Below are 17,700 nucleotides of genomic sequence, written 5' to 3'. Positions count from 1 at the left end.
TTAAGAGTCAAAAAGCTGATATTAATGAAAGACAACACATTTTTGTTAAAAGAAAAGGAGTACTTGTGGCATCTTAGAGACTAACCAATTTATTTGAGCAAGAGCTTTCGTGAGCTACAGCTCACTTCATCGGATGCATACCGTGGAAACTGCAGTAGACATTATATACACTCAGAGACCATGAAACAATACCTCCTCCCACCCCACTGTCCTGCTGGTAATAGCTTATCTAAAGTGATCATCAAGTTGTGCCATTTCCAGTACAAATCCAGGTTTTCTCACCCTCCGCCCCCCCCCCCCCCCGCCACACAAACTCACTCTCCTGCTGGTAATAGCCCATCCAAAGTGACCACTCTCTTCACAATGTGTATGATAATCAAGGTGGGTCATTTCCAGCACAAATCCAGGTTCTCTCACTCCTGGATTTGTGCTGGAAATGACCCACCTTGATTATAATACACATTGTGAAGAGAGTGGTCACTTTGGATGGGCTATTACCAGCAGGAGAGTGAGTTTGGGGGGGGGGGGGGGGCGGAGGGTGAGAAAACCTGGATTTGTGCTGGAAATGGCCCAACTTGATGATCACTTTAGATAAGCTATTACCAGCAGGACAGTGGGGTGGGAGGAGGTATTGTTTCATGGTCTCTGAGTGTATATAATGTCTACTGCAGTTTCCACAGTATGCATCTGATGAAGTGAGCTGTAGCTCACGAAAGCTCTTGCTCAAATAAATTGGTTAGTCTCTAAGATGCCACAAGTACTCCTTTTCTTTTTGCAAAGACAGACTAACACGGCTGTTACTCTGAAACATTTTTGTTAGCAGTCCAGCCACTTCATTAAGTTCCTTCAGAACTCTTAGGTGTTTGCGGTTTGGACCTTCTTACTTGTTGATACATTAATTAGCAACTTGTTCTAGACCTCCTCTTTTCACATCTCAATCTGACAGTTTCTCATCTTTATTACCTGAAAAGGGTGGCCTTTGGTAAGCCTCTCTCCAGTATCCTCTTAAATGAAGACTGATTCAAAGAAATCATTTAGCTTCTCTATATTTTCTGGTATTATCTTCCTCAATTATTCCCCTTTACCTACCTGGTGGCCCAACAGACCCACTGAATTTCCCATAGACTTCCTACTTCCAATATCCTTAAATAATTTGTGTGTTAATAGTATTTTAGATTAATTGTTCTTCAGATTAATTCCCCCGTTTCATGTTACATTTTAGCTGACATTGTTTACTTCACTTGGGCTGAATTTCCATTTATTAAAACATACCTGATTGGCTAAAATTACCACTTGATGCCTGGCTGTTTAACAATACTGGTTGTGACTTGTCATCTTACTTTCTTTTTCATTTAGGAGTCTGACTGCCTTCTGTGACTCAGTGATGGTGTCCTTAAACAGCCACCTGCCTGGGTTTTAACTGCCTTGTTCTTGACTGTAAAATATCTTTGATAAGTTTTCTAATTTAATTTATTGTAAAGCTCCATTTGATGTTAATGTTATAGCAATACTTTTGGGTACAATTCCTTCTCTGAGAACGTTGAGTTTACTTGTAACGTGGTCACTATTACTTAATAATAGTTGAGCCACGATTTTCTTGAGCCAGCTCCTTTGTGTTACTTAGTGCTATGGTGAGAGGAGCCTGTCCTCCTGTGTGCTCCAGAATTAGTTGTTCCAAGAATCAACTATTTAAGTTGTTCAGAAATTGCTTCTCTAAACCTGGTCTCCAGATTTACATTTGACCAGTTTACATGTAGGTAAGCTGAAATCATGCCTCATTAAGGCTTGATTTCCCTAAAACACTACACACTCAATATTAGAGCTGCCCAGGAACCAGGATTTCCATTCCACAGGAAATTCTGAAATTAAAAAAAAAAAATCTGAATCTTAATGTAAAGCTGAAGTTTGAAATTTCCTGTTTAAAAAAAAGAGTTTTGATTTGCCACTACTCACATGATCAAAACAAAATGTTTCAAATTGTTTCATTTAGATAAATGTATCATTTCAATAAAGTCAAACTTTATTTCAATTTTATCATTTAGAGTCATTCTGTTTAATTTATATATTAAAACATTAATTTTAATATGTTTATATATGATATTTAATTTCAATGTAAGAGTCAAAATGAAATGAAATGAAACATCAAAATGAATGAGAAAGGTGAAATGATTCACTTTGCACTTTTTCCCACTGAAAGTTGTGGGAGTCCATATATTCCAAATAAATGTTTCTTTTCTTTGAAACTGCATTTTTGATAGAAAAATGCTCCATCGTAAATTTTTCAACCAGCTTTACTCAATATATATTTTCCTAATCCAGAGCGTCAACAGCATAATCCTACTAATGTATTTGTATTCTTTGGATATGGGATTTTATCAATAATTCCGAGAGTCAAATGTGCAGCCTTTAGAGAAATTAACTGCCCCAACACATGGCTATTGTCTATATGGTACATGCTAGGTAGCCTATATTCACATTTCTCTTCTTCCCAAAGGCAATGATAATTTATTATTCTACTTTCCTCTTTCAGTACAACACAATTCACTGCTAAACATAAGCATTTTAGAACCATTTAAATTACACTGCAGTAAAAAGCACTCCATTTAAAATAGATCTTGCTGTGAGCCTTTCAACAGTAATATAGTGTTAGAGCTCTTCCTTCTTCATATGAGCAGGGGCGCCCCTATTACTACAATAACTCAGGTGCTCTCAATTGTCACCCATGGCTCTCATTTAATATCAGTGCAATTCTCTTAAACCGTCTGCTTGAGAAGCAAGGAGGAAGAAAACTCAGAAAAACCATTTGAGAAACGAGGGACTGGACAACCGAAAGGTGAATTATGTGTCCTGTCCTTCAAACTGTAATCACTCAGCGCCAAGTCACGTCCCTAGCATGACTCTCTGTATATGGATCTCATCCAGCCTGTGGAGGAAGAGGGGAAGGGAGAAGAGTCACCTGCCTCTGTAATGCTATTTGGTCTGCTGAGTCAGGGGTTGGGTCCAGAGCAGGCATGCATCAGTCCATGTTCACTGGGTGCACACACATCCCATTCCCTGCCCACCATATTGTCTCCACAGTGATTGCTAAGAAGCAGCAACATCAGCCTGAGTTATTACCTATTCTGCTGGCTCCTTGGTGTTGCAGAGCTCCCCTTTAAGAACAGCCACAGTGGGGTGGTGAGTGGGGAAGGTTAATGCTGGGGCCCCAAAGCCAGTGCAGTCCCACATGGATTTTGCATGGAAGGCCCAGGCTTCTTCCAGATCAACCCAGGATTCTCCTGGATTCCAGAGGGTCTGTGGGGTTCATTGGCAGCCCATGGCCTGTTCTATGGAAGGAGGAGCCATCCCCGTCTCAATGGGATGAAGTGCAGGAGAAAGTTCTGCAGTTTCCCTCCACTATAAAGGTACATTGCCTCAGTGCTCAATTGCAAACAGCCCAGTGAAGTTAATTCACTGGGACTGAGAAGTCAACTGATTACAGACCTTCCTAGACATTCATCTATCCCAGCAAACAACAACAGGCATACTATGTGAGGGGTTTCTATACTCCTTAACATTGGATTAGCTAAGTATAACAATGCTTCTTCTAGGTTTAAAATATTAATATGTAAAAATATAAAATGAGATTAATATAAATATAGCCAGCTATTTATGAGAAAGTTCTCAATATTTTACTTACATGTTTTAGCATCCCCAACACACAGCGACACATTATTGGGAGTAAGGGACTGGAGAGATGTGTGCGTGCATGTGATATTAATTGCAATTTTCTCCTCTAAGAGAAACAAATCTGGAAAGCAATTCATGCAGAATGACAAGATTGAAGAGCCAATAGCCGTGATTTGTGACCGAGCCTGTACTCCAGAAATTAAATGAAGGTTTAAAAAATAAAAATAAAAAGGGGTTGCACATCCAAAATCATTAGATACCTTATCCCAAAATGAATCAGTCTTTCAGACAAAGTTTATAACAAGTACAAGTGAAGTTACAATTTAAAAGTTGTTCACTAGACCTATTTTATATTTTTTCTAATGTTAGTTTTTTGTTAGTAAGAAAACATATGTATAAGGGAGCAAGATATGATGAGCCCTAATGACCACCCTAACAATCATTTTATATAACTGTTCATTTGAGCTATGGAAATGCCTCCCTGTTTTGCATGGCAACCCTTTTATTAACATTTCAATAATTTCTTCCTGCTTTTACTGACCAGAATTTTCATTGTTCTCTGCAGTTCCTAGAATTGATTTAAATCACCATGGAATAAGACATTTTTTATACAAATTACAATTCTTGTTCAGGAGGCTGGTAAATTTGAGCAATTTATCAGCAAGAGGACAATTAATTCTTTTTTTTTTTTTTTAAAATCATTCACTCTCTGAAATAATACTGTTGTATACAGTTACAATTTCACCCCAGAGAAGATAAATGCCCAGTGCTCCAAGTATCAGAAACAGCCCTTTTCTCTTTCCTAAGGAAGTCATTGCTGATAAATTCTCTTACCTTTCTAAACAACATCTTTTGCATCACAATTGGAATTAGTAAGCAAATCCAGTAGAACCTCAGAGTTATGAATGCCTCAGGAATGGAAGTTGTTCATAACTCTGAAATATTAACTCTCAACAAAACTTTATGGTTCTTTCAAAAGTTTACAACTGAACATAGACTTACTACAGCTTTGAAACTTTACTATGCAGAAGAAATATGCTGCTTGATTTTTTTTTTTTAGTTTACGTTAAGCACAGTACTGAACTGTATTTGCCTTTTTTTTTTGGTCTGTGCTGATGCCTGAGTGTGTACTTCCGGTTCCAAATTAGATGTGTGGTTGACCGGTGGTTTGTAACTCTGGTGCACACTGAGGTTCTACTGTATCTTCTCCCAAATGGAATACTTTATTGTGCTGTTCTGAACAGTACTATGGAGGATTCAACTGCACTGTACATATCTAAGGTTCAATCTCACAATTTATCGAAGAGCTACAATGTTTGTAATCTCTTTTTTCAGGTGTAAATGAAGGTTACAAAGTAACAACAGGCATCTTGGAATTCCAACTGGTACTATTACTGTAGACACTGCAGCAATTCTGATGTACCCACCGCTGTATAGTACTCTTCTGGCCCTTGGGCAAAACACCTCATGCTTTACATCTCTGGAAGTGAATGACACAAGAGATTCATAGTTTTTCTTAGGGGGCTTCAATTCTTCATAACAGTTAATTAATGATCACTAAGAATCTTTAATATCTTCCTCCTGCACAGCCTTCTGCAGATGGTTAAACACTGAATTTAAGTATCCAGATAAATAAAATCAGTGGTTAAAACAACAGCATTAATTAAGCATATCAAGATGTCAAAGTCCCAGATAATTTACCAAGAGGTCAAATACAGCCTTTCAAGAGCACAGAACATTTCTAAACTTGCTTCAGAATTCAGTTTCCATTCCTGAAGTACAGGAATGTCCTTAGCAGATTTACACTGTGATAAGGTCAGATTATGCCCCTTAGATCCACACATCTCTGCAAAAGAACCTCTCTTCCCTACATGGAAAGAGGTGAAGAGGATCAGCCACCTCTGGAACATCACTCTTCCCATCCTCGGTCCTGTAGAGGGCCTCTTGTGGGGCTGGAAGAGCAAAACGGTGAAACTCACTAGTCTAAATTCACCAAACTATGCGAAGTGCAAAAAAGAAAAACTGCATATATGGGGAACAATAAATTAGATTAGTAATTATTTTATTTTATTTTTTAACCATTTAAGATGTTACTCACAGGTAAGTGAATGTGCCTCTTAAAAATACTGTGTATGATTTTTAACATGTAGTGATCCCTTTAAATGGGACTCATACAACTGTGAACATAACCAAACAACTTGAACATAAAAACAACGAGGTGTCCAGTGCATCGTAAAGACTTAACAGATTTATTTGGGCATAAGCTTTTGTGGGTAAAAAACCCACTTCTTCTACTCTAGTGACACTATCATAGGACCCAGCCACACCATCAGAGGCTCATTCACTTGCACATCTAAGAATGTGATATATGCCATCATGTGCCGGCAATGCCCCTCTGCCATGTACATTGGCCAAACTGGACAGTCTCTACGTAAAAGGATAAATGGACACAAATCAGACATCAGGAATGGTAACATAAAAAAGCCAGTAGGAGAACACTTCAATCTCCCTGGACACTCAATAACAGATTTAAAAGTAGCCATCCTTCAACAAAAAAGCTTCAAAAACAGACTTCAAAGAGAAACTGCTGAGCTACAATTCATTTGCAAACTTAACACCATCAATTTGGGCTTGAATAGGGACTGGGAGTGGCTGGCTCACTACAAAAGCAGTTTTCCCTCTCTTGGTATTGCACCTCCTCATCAATTATTGGGAGTGGACTACATCCACCCTGACTAAATAGGCCTTCAGCATTGGTTCTCCACTTGTAAGGTAACTCCCTTCTCTTCATGTGCCAATATATATTGATGTCTGTATCTGTAATTTTCACTCCATGCATCTGAAGAAGTGGGATTTTACCCACGAAAATTTATGTCCAAATAAATCTGTTAGTCTTTAAGGTGCCACCGGACTTCCAAAATTAATGGAGTAGGCAACCTTTCTGCAAAGGTGAGCCACATGTATCTTAATCAATCAGAGCTTTGTAATCCACCAAATAAATAAATATTTATATATTTATAAATAAATATATAAATAAATCAGAGTTCACACAGTTTTTCTAACCATTCCCACATAGTTTACACAAAACAGCTGTTAGAGTAAAATGCTCAGTAAATTTTAAGCAATCACAGAAATAAACAATGGGCCAAATTTATCCAATCTCTGCAATGCTGTTACACCACTGATGTGTTTGGTCCATTATCCTGAAGCAAGATGAACATACCCCTTCTTGCTCTTCATTTTCTCTTCATCAGTTTTCTTTTGCTGGTTTCTCATCCCTGCACCTACTCCTCTTCTCAAATTTAATTGGTTTCTCTATTTCTACTATTAACGTGTGTCTACGTATATTACAGCTCCAGTTACAACTTCAGATGTTCAGTTTGGGATATTTTGGAGGCACCAGTACTCGTCAATATCAATTCACTGTGTCATAACAAGAGATGCTGAAAACAGTAACACTAACGTAGGCTGAAAATTGTGAGACAACCTCCCCTCTCCAAGAGCACTACTCCAGAAACAGTGCCTCTACTCTGCAAATGAGCATCTCTGAAAGCACTGGTGGGAGACAGAAAAAAAACTGAACAGCAGAAGAGAGCTTCTAAGCACAAGATCCTCCAGGAAGCATAAAACTATTTAGAAACTACAGGTACCCCTCCCCCAGCTTTCCTTTTCAAAGCAAGAAGACTGTCAAGCAAGTACGAAAAGGGGGGCGAACAGAATAAATATTGTTACACACGTTGGGTGCATCTGCATGTGTACACATAAGTCATACTCGCACAGGTCAAGGAAGAAACTATACCGTACTTCACACTGATTTAAGAAAATATATTTAAGCATGAAGTTAAATATTCTCCTTTCCAACCTGCACAGTAAAGCCACAATGCAGTTCAGCTGATGGATATATTATTCCCATCTTTTTGGGGGACTACATCATATTACAATTTATGACCATGAATTTAAAAATGGTTTTCAATCTTATCCTTTCTCCATAGTCTATTGCACTCCTTCTCTATTGTCTCTCTTCCTCATGCTCCAATGCGTCTCTCCTTGATCCTTCTCTCCCCACAGCCTCCCTCCCCATGGGTGAAACCTTGTCACCATTTAAGTCAAAGACAAAACCCCTAGTGTCCAACTTTGAACCTTCCATCACTCTTTTCCTCCTGCTAGGTTTCCCCATCCCTCTCTTCTTTCCCATAGGGAGAGGAAGGAACAACGAAAGTAGCTTCTGAAGGATTTAAGGTTTCAGAGAGCTGGCAGTGTCATCCACTTTCAAGAAAGCTTACAGTCAGACATTTATAGTCCTCAAACTACAAAGAATCTATACAATCTTTACAATCTATTTTATTCTGTGATCCAGAGGGAGGCTCAAATCAGGATGAGTCAGACAGTGACAGGAAAGGATTATAGCAAGAAAATATACTTGCTTCTAATCAGGAGGTAAAGTCTACATCTGAGAACTGCACCATCTGTCTTTGAACAGTCTAAAAATAAATTTAACAGACAGGAAGTATTCAAGTTGTTCCACAGAACAGATCTCTGTTCTTGAGGTCTGCTTCTATGGAAAAGGATCCTGACCAGAGAAAAGCTGTTGCAATCTTTGACTTTAAAACTAATGAAAAGAGACTTTCTTCTTAAAAAGAGGTTTAGAGTATGTCCTATTAGATAATCAGCCCGGCTGCCCCTCCCTCTGCAAATGGTTGGGAAAGAGCTTGGCATAAGACATGTTAATTGGCTCCATCCCTACTAAAAAAATAATTCAGCTCATCTCTAGCAATAGCAAAGTTCTTAAGACTGCCTGATAAGGTAAAGCTATCATTTTTGCCTTTGCTTGTATTTCAGCAGAGATGAGTTAACAGAAAAGAAAAATACGAGTGCAAACCATCAGCTAACCTGTTCATCCAATGTTGTCTGTTGCTTTACTGACGTTCTACCTAACTCACTCATTTTATTTCTGAAGAGCTTCTCAGATATCTGAAGTGTATTCTAGAAGATAGTAAAACAATTCTGAGTAGCAAATCAAACTGGTTTTTCAATTAAAAGTGACATTTTGTTTCGTTATTTAAATTGTATTAAAAATATTCAAAAAGTTTTTTTAAAAAAACCCATAAAAATGGAACTAAACGTTCAAATTTTATTCAACCCAAAATGAATTTTACACTTTTTGGTTCACTGAAATTTGTTCAGAATATCTGCATTTTGGACCGACTACCACCCACAACGTTGTTTTAATTTTTATTTTTTTTGGCTGGCCAGCAAACCAAAAAAGTTCTTTGCAGAGCTCTATCATTTACACTTATATATTTTTTTCAAACTTCACATTTCCAGAACATTTTACGACAAGTTTTGATAAGTGATTTGTAGAATCTAATATATCAGTGCTTTATCTTCAAGGGCTGGCCCAGTTAGAATGTGCTATAAGAACATGTATCCCGGATGCAGGGCTCCTTCTCCATGGAAACATGGATCTTGGAAACAAATGTAGGTTTCGGTTGAACGCTTTTTTTACTCTGCTTCAGAATCACTTCCTTCAGGGTCGTCATGTCAATGGGGCAGGCAGCAAGGTCAATGCTCCCAGTGTGTCTGATCCATGTTGTGGGAGAAGGAACTGCAGCAGCCCTGGAATGTTTTTATTTGTTGCACATGGACAGCGGGACAATAGGGATTCCACTTGACTCCTGACAGCATGAAAGGAATCACTGACACTCCAGACACATGATGAAGAGTGGACAGGTGGATGTCTGAGGCCCCTTCTAGGGTTTTGCTTTGGGTTTGTTTTTGGTGGTAGGAGGCACACAAAGAAGAGAAGGAGTGGTGAACAAGGAGAGGTAATGTACAGACAGTGAAGAAGAGTTAAACAATGAAGGGCAACAGAACTGATAGAAGAGACAATCAAGGAATAAAAGTACCAGAAGAGAAAAAACATGGACAAAAGCCCATCCTGCCAGGAGGGGTGGGGAGGGGTCTTAATCCGTCACAGACAATATGCACTGCCACCCACAGAGAGCAGACCAGGCACTAGGAAGTGCAGAAGCATCAGGAACTAAGGCAGTGGTTATCACCAGTGGAGCTACTCTCCTCAATGACAGTTATCATTCAGTGTAAAGAGTTGTCACTTTGGATGGGCTATCACCAGCAGGAGAGTGAATTTGTGTGCGGGGGTGGAGGGTGAGAAAACCTGGATTTGTGCTGGAAATCACTTTAGATAAGCTATTACCAGCAGGACAGTGGGGTGGGAATAGGTATTGTTTCATATTCTCTGTGTATATATAAAGCCTGCTGCAGTTTCCACGATATGCATCTGAGGAAGTGAGCTGTAGCTCACGAAAGCTTATGCTCTAATAAATTGGTTAGTCTCTAAGGTGCCACAAGTCCTCCTTTTCTTTTTGCGAATACAGACTAACACGGCTGTTACTCTGAAACCAGTTATCATTCAGCTTTTCATCTCCTGCTGCAGTCACAGATCATCTGAAGATAACCCCCTTGGGACCACCAAAACCATATGATGGCATAGTCATTCATTAGTGAAGTGCACTACGAGCAACTTATTTTTCTCTTCTACAAAGTCACATCCACCCATCACCCTCAGCGCAAACCATCATCTTCATCTTCTATCAGATACATACTGCATGTCAGCTTTACTTAAACATAATTCAACAAGATACATAGGCATATGCCTAACATTAAGGACAAGTAATCCCAGCATCCTAATGTATCAGGACCATAATCTTCTCTTCCCCATTATCTCTCATTTAATAAGGCATCAAAATTAATTTATTGTAACCCCATGACACTAAAAGAAAAAGGGCCATGAATTTTAATTGTAATCTAATAAAATGCACTTCACAACAGTTGAACTTCTGCTTTATCATTAGCATTGTACAAACACTACCATGCACGCCAAAAATAGAATACTTCTTAGTCACATGGAATTGTTAACTGTGCAAGCTTCCGTTGTGCAAGCTTCCATTTCACTCCTATCAAGCCCAGCTTTCCAAACCATCAGCAGCTGTGGACTCCAACCCTTCCTGCTTCATTGCTCTTCAGATCCCACCTTTAGCTTACAGTAAAGAAGGGAAGTAAGTAATCCCAGTGGGAAACACAAGACAAAGTGTAAAATTCTACCTACCCACTCACACAAGGTGAGCTGACAAGTAAAACATGAGGGACAGATTCTGTGATGCATCTTTCAAGGGACACAGCTCCAAAAATCACCACCATATGATGTGGTCCAAAGGTAAATTACAGAAGAAAAGACATCAGAATGTCTGGCTTCTAAAGACACTTCTCCCTTTTTCCTAGTGTATCTGCATTTCCAGGCATCACTTGTCTCACAGAAGTACTTTAAATCTGGAATTTAATGAACACCACACAACTGTCATTTCCTGAGTGACTAGTACTCCTCTACTGCTTTGTTTTTTATAAGGTCTGCCGTTAGGCCAGCTGCAGGCAGAAGCCTTTCCAAAGGCGAAAACACAATTTTCTTTTTGTCCCTTTAACAAGTGATGTAGGACACAGGACCTGCCACACTGGATCAGGTCAAGATCAATCTAGTCCAATACTCAGTCTCTGACAGTGGCCAGTACCAATATACAGATGTACGGTTCAGCAACTCTTACAATGGAAAGTTACAGAATAACCTACCTATGGGGAAAGTTAGTGGTTAGCTTATGCCCTGAAGCATCAAGATTTAAAATCCTTTTAAATGTTACTGTGAATGTTCTTGTGGGTCACAGAGGTGTCTAATACTTTTTTGAACTCTGATAATATACAGATCTTAGCTGTTTATTAGAAAAAGGATCCAAAGAGGGCTGGAAGGAAACCACAAAGAGCCAAAGCAACAAATGTTTGCTGGCTGACAGAGAGAAAAAAAGAGGGGTAGAAAATTTTAAGGAAAGTTTGATTGGAAGTAAGATGCAAACTGAGCACATGCTTTGGAACAAAATTGGGGGGGGGGAGTGAAGACATGCTATATTTTAAATTTAGACTCAGAGGATAAAAACATAACAAGATTAGCCTATTTAAAACCTCAATACAAGCCTGGAATTTATCAAAACCTAGCAGCCGATGAATGGGGACAAACAAAAATGCCAAGAAAACAAACCAGACTAGAGAAAGAAGAAAACGAGATTACTTTCTTGTAAGTGAAGGTTCTTCGAGATGCGTGGTTCCTATCTGTATTCCACTGAGGGGTTATATGTGCAAGCATCATGCGCCTGGAGCCAGAGCTTTTGAAAGTAGTACTGTTTGGCAGTCCGCACATATGCCCTGTGCCACCTCGTGGTCTCACCCAAGGCGATAAAGGGCGCTGCGGGCTACTGGCATCTCCAGTTCCTTCTCTACCACAGGGCTGTTGACTCTGCAGCAGAGGGGAATTTCTGGAGGGTGGGATTGGAATGCATATTGGGACCACACATCTCAAAGAACTTTCAGTTACAGGTAAGTAACCTCATTTTCTTCTTTGAGCGATGGTCCCTACTGTATTCCACTGTGGGTGATTAACAATCAGTACCTATGTGGAAGGATGTTGTGAGGAGATTGTGGAACAGAAGACTGCTGCTCCAAATGAAGGGTGCATCGCAGAATCATGCACTATATTGCACTTATATTCCAATTGATTTATTTTATAATTATATGGTTAAAATGAGAAAGTAATCAATTTTTCAGTAATAGTTCGCTGTGACACTTTTGTATTTTTAGGTCTGATTTTGTAAGCAACTCATTTTCAAGTGAGGTGAAACTTGGGGTTCTCAACCTTTCCAGACTCCTGGAAGGGGTACAGTACTCTGGAAAGGTTGAGAACTACCAGTCTAGGGTATTGGCTATTCTCCACAGCAAATCCTCGAACTAGTCATCTGATGGGACGAGGGGATTGAAGAGGCAGCTGGATCTGGACAAGATGAGGGATGCTTCTCCTGATCCATTGGGCTAATCACTGCGTCGTCCAGCACTACATTGGAATGCCTACCTGACGAGGGTTGTGATGGTGAAGTGGTGGAGTCCTCCCGAACTGAGCAGGTTTGTTTGGAGAATAAATATTGGGGCCACTCCAGTATGGCCAGCCCTGTTGACCCTGCTGTTGCACAGCCTGTGACAGCGGTGCCAGATACCAACTTTGCCAAAAAGGCAAGGTGGCAAACTGCCATTGTGCTGTTGGCACCTTCTGATAGTTGTGCCTCTGGAATGGGAGCAGTGAACCACATCGGACATCTGTATAGTCAGAATCACAGGAGTCAGAAACCTCACTAAATGGCGGTGCCATCAGAACTGCAGGAATGGGAGGTGGCAGGAACAGCTGGAGAAGGGTCCCTTTGACTTGGTGATCAGATTAGGGGTTGTGGAGACCATAGTCCCTAGAGTGAGAATAACTCATGGGGACCCAAGGCACTTCTGAGTGTCCGAGGGGTCAGTGGTATCCATTCTGCTGGAGGAGTTGGTATTGGGAACTGCATCTGTCTGGACACCAAAGGTTCCCAAGATGCTGGTGGAGTTGCCGGTCCGTAATTGGTACTAACGGATCCAGCAATCGGTGCAGCCATTTCTTGGTCTTGTGAGACTTGAAATGTGTGGTTCCTTCATAGTCAGAAGTAGTAGAGAGTGCCGAGTCGTGCTTAGACTTGAAGGAAGACTTACTGCCATGCTTATGTGCATGCTTCCTTGGTTCATGGCTAGGCCCTAGCGCAGGGTCCTTAGCACTGGTACTGGCGGAGCCTGATGGAGGTTCTGCAGCAAGAGGACATTCTTTGCCTGTTCAGGCCAATGTACAAGGCGGGTTCCCTGGCCAGGATCTGATGCTGGACCCCTGACAGCCTCCATAAAATGTTTCCTGAGATGGAAAGTCTGGTTCTCCTGAGTACAGGCAGGAAAGGAGAGGCAGATACTGCACCTGGCCGCAATGTGTGCTTCCCCCAAGCAGTACAAACAGCGCTGATGCTCGTAACTGATGGAAAAAGTGAGGAAGCACAGGTTTTGAACCCCAGCATCTTTGGCATAATCCATTACCCAGGTCTGGATACCACGTGGGGATGGGTGGGAAGTTTGGCAGGAAACACCGTCGAAGCAGCATCCCAAGTCCTAAATTAGGTACGAAAGGAAGAATTGAACAAAAAGGAAATGCAGAACAAATAAAAAAATCTAAGCTACAAGGATAGTTTTGAAAAGTGCATCACCACGATGATAGGAGTAGAAGCTCCGACTCGGGCCATGCGGCGGTGATAAGAAACTAGAGACTCCAGTGGTTTGCCGCACCCTATCTCACCTCAGGCAAGACCACGAGGCAGCGCAGGGCACACGTGCAGACCGCTGAACAGTACTACTTTCAAAAGCACCGGCTCCAGGTGCATGGCACATATGCCTCAGTGGAATACAATAGGGACCATCACTCGAAGACAAACAGAACTGCTTTGAGAGAGGAGGGCACAGAAGCCACAGCAAACCCAATAATAATCAACAGGTTTAAGAGCTTCTTGCTTCACTGCACTCCTTGGAAAACAGTGCAACAAGTCAGGTTTATAGACATTACAATAGCAACAGTAACATTACACTTCAGAAGGCAGCTTCATTCTAAGCCTCTATTTTCAGGGGTTTATAAATATTCTAGACAATTTAATCCCCTCTCCCCTTGATCTGAAGTAGCCCAAATCTAATGATCTTCCAGACATACTGCCAGGCCTATCTATTTACTTGGAAAAAGGGAGAATTGTTGGGAGAAATTGTTTTGCTGGTGCAATAGCTGCTGTTTTAATAGGATTGTTTTTTGAAGTTATGTCAAAGGAGCCTAGAGTATACATTAGTGCCTGAAATATGGACAAATAACGGAAATTTATCATTATTTAAGTAAAAAGAAGTTTACATTTTCCTCATATAGCTAGAGCTAATCAGATTCAGTGAAAGTAATTGCTGATTTAATTGAAGTCTGAATTTTTAATGAATTGATTGAACTACATGCACATTGTTTCCTGCACACCTTAGACTGGCTGCGGAAAATAACTTTGCTTTTTCATTTTGATTAATTTAAAGCTTCCTCTGGACCATATCTGAATCATGTGAATGGAAGGCAGAGTGACGGGGTTCTAGAAGATAATCTTACACAGTATCTATCTTTCCTCTTTTACTGTAGAATGTTTTAATATGCTGTGGCATTTTGCTAGATACTAAAATCAATGTATCTGATGCTTCCCTGTGCTGTAATTTTTTAAATTAGTTTTTAGGAGTACTTGCTATGTTGTTTTAATATAAGACCCAGAGTTATTTGAGGATTATATGAGGTGATTTTCCCCCCAGAGTTATTGGGTTGTTTTTTTCTTGACATCTTCATTATTGGTTGCTAAACCAATAAGGTTATTTATTACTCTATCTGGAAATGATAACTATATTTTTAAAGTTCAAACAGTAGTGATATATGTTCCCCAAGAGGACTGCATGTGTCATGTCAAGTTTGAACAAAAAGGCTTGGGAAAAAAGTTAAACTGTTTGGAACAAAAGTTACACACTGATATTTTCAAAGTAATCACTAAAAACACACACAGCTGCACAGATCTAGAAAGAGTGGACCAAATTCTGCTCTCAGATAGGGAGTTTAAATCCTGATTTGCTCCACTGAAAGCAATACAGAAGAGCACAAATTGGCCTAGTAAGCACACAGGACAATAGACACCACCATGTTTAGGTTCAATAAATATTCATTCATTGAACGAGTTACATTTTAACAGTTTGTCTTCTCTAAAAAACTCCCAACTCCCTCCTCTCAGATAATTAAAATATAAAAAACCTGGTGATACTATACCATTATGAATGCAATTCAGATGATGAAATACCAGGGTTCTTAGAACCACTCTGACACTTTCTTCACAAATACCATGACACTACGCTTAACATCATGTCCCCTAATGCAAAATCCTACCCACAGCGCATCATTGCTACCCACAGCGCAGTCTCGCTACCCATACACCACTATCCTAGATGTTCAAGTATCTGGACAATTTGCTTATTCCTGGGAGACATGGTGCTTGATGGCTATTCCACGTTTCTAGTTTATGTAGATTGCAGATATTAGAGGAAGGCAGAATGTGTAGATTGCAATGATACAATATTATTTTTTTAAAAATAAACAGAATGCAAACTGGTAACTGAAAGGCATGCAGATGACATGGCAATGAGCCTGGTATAAACACTTGACTAGGAAAAGTGGATCCGTTTAGTTTGGACTTAGCTAATGTGCTAGCTAAACCGGATATAAACTCAGCCTTTTTCCTAACTAGAGCATAGGCTAGAACTTGACCAGTTAAAGGAGTTACCCGGCATCTATGCTGGAGAAAAGTTGAGTGGAGATTAATCTTAAGTAGCACAAAAGCTAAGCTCAACCTAACCGCAACCACTTCTCCAAGTCAAGACAATCCCCTGGATAGATCAGGTAAGTAATTAAAAGGACACCGAAAGGCTAGAGAATGGGTAAAATTTTTCCTGATATTACAAGGGACATTAAAATTTCCAGGCAGACACGGCAACTGGCAGAAGAAAAGCAGAATAGGAGCACTGAAACCCAAAAGCTTAACAAGACCTCCAAAAAGTTAAAGCAGTATCTGCTCACGTGCTTATGCAAATCAGAAGCAAAGGTGTTCCCTTATGTGGAATATTAATGAGAGTGCATATATATGCCTTTTTTGTGAAGTATGGCCATGGTACTAATTAATGGATGGCAAAAACACTTTTTTACAGCATGGCAGAAGTTAAAAAAAAAAACCCAAACTCTTCGTTAATATGCTCGGATTGCCAAAAAAGTCGGTTTCTAGACAGCTCCTCTACCCACCCCGTTATCTCACCACGGAAGTAATGGTAACATCACTGATTGTTCTGCCCCCAAACACGATGTTCCGTATCCATCTTAAGAGATCCAGCACAGACAATTTCTGGCTTAAAGAGAAATTCTGGGGAAAACATTCCTATGTGAACTTTTGGATGCAGGACTGAATTTGAGAATAGGTGTCACACAGAGGTTTTAGAATGAATTTGGTTCTGACAGTGTTGCAAATGCTAAATGCATTCTTTCTTTCTTTCTCTCTGAGCAAAAAGACAAGTCAAAGATGGAACTAACAAGAAATGGAGATAGAGAGCTTCAAGCAGAGAAGGTTGAAAGGCTAGGCGAAGCTCAGAACATCCAGCAGGCAGATGAAATGTGACTTCATGTCAATAACAGATTGCCTGTCATAGACAATGATTTTCTTGCAGCAAATCACAAGGTCACTTGGCCTTGTAAAGTGAAAAAAAAATACAAAAAAGGAAATACAAGTTGAGGATTTACCATAGTTGAAAATTATAGATATTGTTAGCGAACTGAGCAGCTCGCCAGTAGCTAAAAAGATGCGACACTTACTAAATAAAGTTGCTTAATATAAAATTATCACCTTTGCAAAAAGAGAACCACACACACAAATTTAAGACAGCAAAATCCATTACTGACTTCTAAAAAAAAGAGAGAGAGAGCACGCGCACGCCATATATACTCTCTCACCTACATGTTTTTTAATCTGCTGCTTATTTGGGATCCAAATTACCAGGGCATGGAGCCTCTCCACTCATTCCCCACACACTGAAGGCACTGGAGAATTCATATGGTGCTCCCTGCTAGCACCTCTGCCCACACTAGCTACACAAAGAGGGTTGGGGGATGGAGTGAGGGCAAGGCCACAACCCTTCAACCCATACCCTGTCCAAAGGTGGAAGGCCTCCCAATAAAGCAGGTGCACACCTGCGTTTGTGGGCGCCTAGAGTATTTTTTTTTAATCTATGGGTTCTACTCGACATTATGATACACGGAAGCACCTCCTGATAATAGAGGGACTTTCCTTGCATGCTCCAAAACTTAGTAGGTTCTCCCTGTGTAGGGTCAAAACTCAACCTCTTTTGGGGGCGCTGACTTTATTAACCACAAAAACTGAACAATTAGACATCATGAAGTCAAATCAAAGCCTTCTTCCTCAAGCCTGACTACTACTGGGATTCGTAGTCAGCCCACACCTTAGGTCATTTCTGCAT

The 17,700-nt window shown here is 40.2% G+C and overlaps 1 protein-coding gene across 3 annotated transcripts in view; it reads right to left on the bottom strand.

Annotated features, from left to right (window-relative positions):
- The window catches only part of MCUB (mitochondrial calcium uniporter dominant negative subunit beta), a 73,347-nt gene that overhangs the window by 18,095 nt on the left and 37,552 nt on the right, over positions 1-17,700 (bottom strand). The window contains exon 2 of one of the 3 annotated variants that reach the window (XM_073340884.1): positions 8,560-8,652. The exons of the other annotated variants lie outside the window; for them this stretch is intronic. Coding sequence (XP_073196985.1) covers positions 8,560-8,652 — 93 coding nt within the window. The remainder of the gene's footprint in view (positions 1-8,559; positions 8,653-17,700) is intronic. 3 annotated transcript variants of the gene reach the window in all.

Source organism: Lepidochelys kempii, chromosome 4 (assembly GCF_965140265.1).
Source record: "Lepidochelys kempii isolate rLepKem1 chromosome 4, rLepKem1.hap2, whole genome shotgun sequence".
NCBI classification, from domain to species: Eukaryota; Metazoa; Chordata; order Testudines; family Cheloniidae; genus Lepidochelys; species Lepidochelys kempii.
Note: the sequence above shows the minus strand (reverse complement) of the source record. Positions and strands in the feature narration are given on the sequence as shown.